At 37.6% G+C, this 8,066-nt stretch overlaps 1 protein-coding gene across 1 annotated transcript in view; it reads left to right on the top strand.

Annotated features, from left to right (window-relative positions):
• The window catches only part of PRKAA2 (protein kinase, AMP-activated, alpha 2 catalytic subunit), a 110,586-nt gene that overhangs the window by 85,784 nt on the left and 16,736 nt on the right, over positions 1 to 8,066 (top strand). Inside the window, exon 6 of the mRNA XM_006879727.1 lies at positions 1,576 to 1,800. Within this exon, the coding sequence (XP_006879789.1) occupies positions 1,576 to 1,800 (225 nt within the window). The remainder of the gene's footprint in view (positions 1 to 1,575; positions 1,801 to 8,066) is intronic.

The raw sequence follows: 8,066 nt of genomic DNA on the forward strand, positions 1-8,066 counted from the left end.
TCTTTGCTTCCTGCCAAGATCCATCTAACATTAGCTCTAATATCCCTAGTACCATGACCTCTTCTAAATCCAGCCAGCACATCTGGCAGTTCTCTGTTGACATATTGTTCCAAACGTTTTTGGATAATTTTCAGCAGAATCTTGTTTGCATGTGATATTAATGATATTATTCGATAATTTCCACACTCTGTTGGCTCATCTTTCTTTGGAATGGAAACAAATATAGATCTCTTCCAGTCAGTTGGCCAGCTGGCTGTTCTCCCGATTTCTTGGCACAACTTAGTGTGCACATCCAGGGCAGTGTCTGTTTGTTGAAATACGTCTATTGATTGGTATGCCGTCAACTCCTGGAGCCTTGTTTTTTGCCACTTCCTTCAGAGCAATTTGAACTTCCTCCTTCCTAACCGTAGGCCCTTGCTCATATGTTATTTCATGACATTCTTCTGTGTCAGCCAGCTCCTTCTGATACAGTGACTCTGTGTATTCCTTCCGTCTTCTCTTGACATTTCCTGGACCATTTAACATTCTATCCAAAGTATTCTTAAGTTTTGCCACCTGTGGTTTGAATTTGTTTTTCGGCTCCTTCAGCTTAAGAAACACTGAGCAAGTTCGGCCCTTTTGATTTTCTGTCTCTAGCTCTCTATTAATATTCATAACTATTATAAAAAGAAAATTAGTTGTTATTATTGCCATACTTTTAAAATGTTTATATTACATTGCTAAACTCTTATCTCTCTACAATCAGAAATTTATGGTTAACATATATGAGAAAACACAAAACTAGCCAATATAGGCATTTAAACAGTAATACAAATGATGTAAAAGATGTCCATCAATTTTATAGAAACATTATACCATTTAATTGAAACTGCAGAGATTTATTTTGTTAAGTCAGACCCGGGTGTGAGTTTTGTAGTATGAAGGGAATCTCCTTCTGTGTGATTACTTCCTCTTAAAACCCACTGATGCAGCCGCTGTGAGTTGGTTCCCACTGACGGGTCAGCTATGAGTTGGTTCTGACCTGATGGTACATAACGACAACAGTGTTAGTTGCAGGAGCTAGCATGTGATTGGAATGAAAGTATCATGTTATGGGGATTATATGACAAGGAAAGCACTGTCAAATAATACTTTCAACTATATTTTAAAATAGTTGTGCCAAGGCTGAGAATTCTATTATACATGCATTTTCTTTTTTTGTACTGTTTTTATAGGGCGCTCTGGTGGCCTGTGGTTAAAAGACTTAATTTATATATGACAGTATTGGGTTTTTCAAGTCTATGATTTTGCTATAAAAAGCAACGATAGAAAGTTTTATATTTGTTAATTAGTAATTTAATAAATTTCAGTTAGATAAATGAGTAGAACTCATTATTCTCTTGGCAGGTTGAATAGTGATGGGTTAAACTGATGTTCACTTTGTGAAACAAGCGTTGAGTGCTGGGATGTAGTTATGGACTTCACAGAGGTCTTTGGCAGTTAATAATTTATGCCTAAACCATAATCTCAATGTGTATGTGAAAGAGGAAAGGTGCCACTTTCATTTCAGGTTTGTATTGTCTTCTTTCTGTCTAGATTGTATGCTGGGCCTGAAGTTGACATCTGGAGCTGTGGAGTTATTTTGTACGCTCTTCTGTGTGGCACCCTCCCGTTTGATGATGAGCATGTTCCAACATTATTTAAGAAGATTCGAGGAGGAGTTTTTTATATCCCAGAGTATCTCAATCGTTCTATTGCTACTCTCCTGATGCATATGCTGCAGGTGGATCCTCTGAAACGTGCAACCATCAAAGACATAAGGTGACTGCCAGCTCCTTTTGTTACTGTTATATATCTTTTATGCTGCTAATGTTGCTGTTGAGTTGACCAACTAATAGCTGACCCTCCAGCAGCTGGTTTTTAGAGGCTGTGATGTCACACATCAGATGGGAGATTGCCCATCTTCCCTCACAGAACAGCTGATGGATTCAAATTGCCTGCCTTTGGGTTGGCACCACTAATTATGTACCTATTTTTATGCTAGACTCTGTAACACATCATTTTGTAGGGATTTTGCGTGTTAGAAAAACCTGATCATGTCACTCATTTCTTCATTACTTTAGATTGTCACTCCCACTTTATTGTCTTGTTTCCCTTGCTCCTCACCACGCTCCTTGTTCCAGTCCGTCAGCCATTTTGGAATCGTCCTTGGGCTTTTTTTTGAACATATAATTATGCTGCCTTCATGCATTTCTTTATTTTATTCCCTTTACCTCTGATCAGTTGTTTTCAGGTTTGGTGGGTTTTTTGCTTGGGTTTTTTTAAATTTTTTTTTAACCTTCTTAAAACTGGTAAATTTTCATTCACCCTTTATAATTCTGCTCCGGTAACACTCCCATCATAAAACCATCCCTGATTGCCCAGCCATTCAGGTTGTTTCTACTTTCACTGTTATATTGTATCTAGTTATTTCTTAATCTTTCATTCTCCTCTCTTAGGGAACTACTTAAGGGTTGAGAGTGTAGTTACTTGTGTGTATATCTCCCATCAGAAGGGATACACTGTAACCTCAGAGAATGCTTTTCATTTGAATTCATTTGAATGAATTTCAAATAGAAATTGGGATGTGTAAATATTATTAGGTATGGTTGATGAAATAAAGCACCAGAAGTTTTCACTAAGTTTCTGATTCCAAGAACAGTTGCAAATGGGTTTATAAGGAACATCTCCGGTAATGTGAGAAGCTTTGAAAAGGCAGTTGCTCGTACTGTGGTGACTCTGACCTTTTTATAGCACACTCAAGCCAGGATGATTCATGCCATGTTTCTTAGAGGTTTTCTTGTTCTTATCTGCCATTTCATCAGATATTTGTTTACAAACACATTCTTTGAAATCTTTCCAGATTCTATTTACTTTTCATCATGAACCAGACTATTTTGAGGCTTTGGATCCTTAGACTATTTAAGTGATAGCTTAGGTAGTTGTTTATGTGACGGCTGCCAGCCTCTTTTGTAAGCATGGACTAGTTCCTTTTCCATTTATGTATCTTTTTTCCTCCTTTCTTCTTCTGTGCCTCATACATAAATATATGAAACTGTAAATTAACATGTGATTTGGTTACGGGAATGAATACATGGGAAAAAAATCCTTTGTGTTCACAGTTCTTGCACCTGCTTGTATCAACATACACATTTAGGCTTGTAAGAGGTAGTAGGGATAGAGATGTGTCAGAGATGGTGAGATGGGCACAGGTTAGGCAAAGTTTAGAGCTATTGTACATAGGGTCGCTACTTCTTGGAATATAGAGGTAAACAAAATGTATATTTTTGTATGGAAATTGTTTATTCTTTCCAGTCCCTTAATTTAGTTGTTTTGTTCTTGTTGGATATCAGCAGTTGGTTCCACCATCTATTGACCTTATTTACAGCACAAAGAAATCTTTGCCACCCTCACGGTAGTTCCTGTGTTTGAACTGACAGCTGCAGCCACTGTGTAAGTCCATCTAGGACTGAAGGTCATTTCTTTAATGCTTTCTACTTAACCAGTCATGGTGTTGTTTTCCAAAGACTGGTCTCTCCTAAGAATGTATCCAGAATACATGAATATGCTTGCCATACTCACTTTTAAGGATATTTCTGTCATTCTTCCTCCAAGACAGATTTTTTTTTGTTTATTCTTATAGCAGTTTATAATATATTTGGTATTATTTATCTGCAAGATGATTAAAATGCATCAATTCTTCTTTGGTTTTATTTATTGTCCATCTTTTCTGTATGAGGTGATTTTATAAACCAAATATTGGATCACTTTAGTCTTTTATATTTTTATTGAGAATTTGATGAAAGTTTTTAAAGAACTTGGGTTTCCATGTATTCATTATTGCACATTTTCCTCCCTGCCCCCCACCCTCTGCCCCAGTTTGCTTTTTTCTTGGGGAAAAAAGTTATTTCATTGTTGTACAGTCTCCTCCCACTCCCAAGACCACTTTACTATGGAGCTCTTATTCTGGACTCTTGTCATACCAATAATACCTAGTCATATATTCCTTTTAAACAGTTCTCTCCCTATCTGTTTCAATGCCATGTACATTATTTATCCCCTCTTTTCTTTGTTTCCCCCCAATACCCACACCAGTCCTGTTTTATATTATTCACTATTTGTCTTTTTGTGACTGAGATATTTCACTCAGCCTAGTGTCCTCCAGGGTCACCCATTTTGAATAATATTTCATGAATTCTTTGTTTTTCAGTGGTGCATAGTATTCCATCGTGTGAATATACCACAGCTTTTTTACACCCATTTGTTTGTTGATGGGCACTTGGGTTGTTTCCAACTCTGCTGTTGTGAACAAAGCAGCAATAAACATGGGTGTGCACACTTTAGTCTTTATAGTGACATCTTTGCTTTTTAACACTTTAAAGAGTTCTTTTATAGTGTATTTACATAATATAATATATTTGACTTCTTGACTGCTCTTTCTTTGGGCATTGATTGTGGATCTGAGTAAAATTAAATCCTTGACAACAATATTTTCGATTATCAGAGTATTACTTATTGGCCCAGTTGTAAGAATTTTTATTTTCTTTATATTGGAATGTAATTCATATGGAAACTTGTAGTCTTTGATTATCAGTAAGTGCTCAAGTTTTCTGGCTTTTCTAAAGGAAAGTCGGACATTTGTATATTGTGGGCCATTAATGAGTCTTTCTCTATTTGTATTCTCATATTCTTCTTTACATAGTTCAGATACAGAGATCCCAAACTCAGTGCTGTTTGGTCAAGTTCAACTTTGAGTGACCTCCATGAGTTTCTTAGAGTGAAAATCTCTGCAGGAGGAGACTGCCCATCTTTCTTCCTTAGAGCAGCTGATGGATTTGGACCATTGACTTTCTGGCTACAGATTGACAAAGATAGTTAAATTTATGTATAACTCACCTTGGTAGAATTAATTATGAAGGTCGCTCCTAACAAAACAAACAAACAAAAAAACCCAAAACCCAAACAACAAACTTAGAAGCATGGCCTATTAGTATATATCTTTTTTTGTTGTTAGGTGCCATCAAGTTAACTATGACTCATAGTGACACATCTGAACCTTGCTCTATCCTATGCCATCCTCATCATTACTGACGTTCTTAGCCCATTGATACAGTCACTGTGTCAGTTCATCTTGTTGAAAGTCTTCCTAAACCAAAGGAAGATGTAAAACACACACACACACACACACACACACACACACTGAAGATAGAAGTATATATCATATATTTGGATGGTTCCATTTTGTAACTGCAAATATTCATCCTAATTTTATTAAAACAATGATTAGCAATGTGAGGAAGCTCTAGTAGTATAGTCCATAGGGAGTTGTACTGCTAATGCAAAGGAGGCTCCTATTTGCTGGTTCAAATCCACTAGTGACTCCAGATAAGCAAGGTAAACTCTTGTGCAGTTTACAGACTCTGAAAGCCAGCTGGAGGGCCAGCTATGAATTGATTCTACTTTGAAGGCAATGCATTTGCATTTCTGTAGTGTTAGCTATTAATATCCTTTTTTAGAGTGTAAATATAAGAATCTTCATTAGACTAAAACTGGTTTGGCCAAGTTATGAAGTTTATGAAATAGCCTTTGTAACCTCTTTGTCTTAGCCATATTATTAAATCTAAATCTGTTACAAGAAACAGCATGCTTCTGGAAACTCTATGAACTTTGATAAATGATGATAGTTATAGAAAGGCTTCAAGCCTTCTAGTCATAGGGTCTCTATGAGTCGTGCTCGACTCGACAGCAATCAACAATAACAATGGTGATAGAAAAATATTTCTGAGACCTATGAAGCTAATTCATTTGTCTCAGGTGAACTTTCATTAACTTCTTCGTTACTGCTAATAAGCCAGAAATGAGACCTTTTCACAAGCCAGTTAGTTATATTGGTGTAGAGTTATGTTCGTTATGGTTAATTGTTGTTCTTGTTATGTACCATCAAGTGAAAACCAAGCCATAACCAGTTTTCCAGCAGATTTTCAGAAGCATTAAATTACATGAGAGGGACTTTTCTCCTTATCTCCTTTCAAGGAAGAAGGTCTGTCTCTTTGGTGATGTAACTTTCTAATAAAGCTATCATTACTATTTACCCTAAAAAAAAAATGGGAGGAGATTGTTCATCCTTTTTCTGTGGAACAGCTGGTAGATTTGAACCATGTGCCTTTGGGATTGCAGCTAAGTTTCTTACCACTAGGCTACCAGAGTACCCTAATGGTTAATTGACGCTGGTTAAATTAATACAAACCTAGACCTGTAACATGAAAAAAAAATATTCACAGAATTGAATGGAGAAATAGGTTGTTGTTGTTAAGTGTTGCTGAGTCATAAGCCCTATGAATGAAAGACTTGAACACTTGTATAACTTTCATCCTTTCTCCAGGTTTATCGGGTTTCCAGAAGCAAGCTATTTCAGAAATGTGTGCCATTCCTTCTTCCAAGCGTGTTTTAATCAGGGAGCTCCACTAAACACTGTCCACCATGGGTATCCATTATCACATTTGACACATCAGTGTCACAGTGTTCAGCATCGCAGCAAATATGAGTTGCGTCTGTATAGCAAGTGGATAGACCAGGGCTACATGAACTAGAAGAATGTTTGACCAAAAACAATTAAAAACAGGCCTGAGAGCCACAGATTAAAGTCACCGACCTTTGGCTTGATTGCATCACTTTCTGTCCACTAGTGCAGCTGATCTCTCTCTGTGCTGTTGTTGTTAAGTGCCGTCGAGTCATAGGTGACTCATAGTGACCCTATGAATGAAAGACCTGAACACTTGTATAACTTTTACCATTTCTCCAAGTTCATTGGGTATCCTGGGTCGAGCTATTTCGGAAGTGGATGTCACTCCTGCTTCTAAGCTTGTTTTTATCAGGAGCTCCACCAAACACTGTCCACCACGGGTAACCATTATCGCATTTGGCACATCAGTGTCACAGTGTTCAGCATCACAGCAACCACGAGTTACCTCTGTACAGCAATGCACAGTCCAATGCTATACCACTTAGAAGAATGTTTGACCAAAAACAATTCAAACCAGGCCTGAGGGCAGCAGATTAAAATCACCCACCTTTGGGTTGGTAGCACCACTTTCTGTCCACTAGGCCAACTGAGCTCTTTAAGGAAAGTAAGAATTTCTGTTTCCTTGCTTTGTTGCGATTAACTGTCTTGTGCCATCCTTAAAATTTCTGCTGTACTTAAGGTCACTGTTGCAACCTCTATGTCAGTTCATCTCCTTGCAGGGTCTTATATCTTGTACTGATCCTCTGCTTTTCTAAGAGTGATGTCCTTTTCCAGGCACTGGTGTCTCTTGATAACATGCCCAAAAGTAAGTAGAAAGAACTCTCATCATCCTTGACTTTAAAAAGCATTCTGATTTTTGCCAAGAAAAATTTGTTTGTTCTTTATAGTCCTTGTTGTTGTTATATGCCATTGACTTGAAACTGACCCATAGCTGACTCTGCAGCAGGTTTTCAGAGGCGATAAATTGTACAGGAAGAGATTGCTAATCCATCTCCCAGGGAGTAGCTCGCTGGTGGATTCAAACCACAATGTCTTTGAGATTCCAGGGCAACTTCTTACCATTAGATCACAACTCTCTAATATAAATATTCTTTACCGTCGCTACAGTTCTGAGGTATCAATTCTACTTCAGTATTCCTTATTTATTGTCCAACTTTCATATGCAAATGAAGCAATTGAAAATATCATAGTTTGAGTCAGGCCCACCTTACTTTTTAGCACTTTAGAGAGTCCTTGGCAGCAATTTGCTGAATTCATTTGGTTTTCTTGAATGCTACATCCATGAATATTGATTGTGAATGAAAGTAAAATGAAATCCTTGACAACTTCAGGCATTTGTTGTTACAGTTTTGTGCCATTGAGTTGGAATTGACTCCTAGCTGACCCTCTCAGGGATTTCCAGAGGCTGTAGGGAGGAGATTGCGCATCTTTCTTTCAAGGAATTGGTGGATTTCAGTCACATGCCTTTGTGACGGCAGTGCAGCTCTTCACCACTCGGCCATCAGAGTATACCATTTTCATTCCT

The sequence above is a fragment of the Elephantulus edwardii genome, unplaced genomic scaffold (assembly GCF_000299155.1).
Source record: "Elephantulus edwardii isolate Elephantulus edwardi_28Jun2011 unplaced genomic scaffold, EleEdw1.0 scaffold00005, whole genome shotgun sequence".
Taxonomy (NCBI): Eukaryota; Metazoa; Chordata; class Mammalia; order Macroscelidea; family Macroscelididae; genus Elephantulus; species Elephantulus edwardii.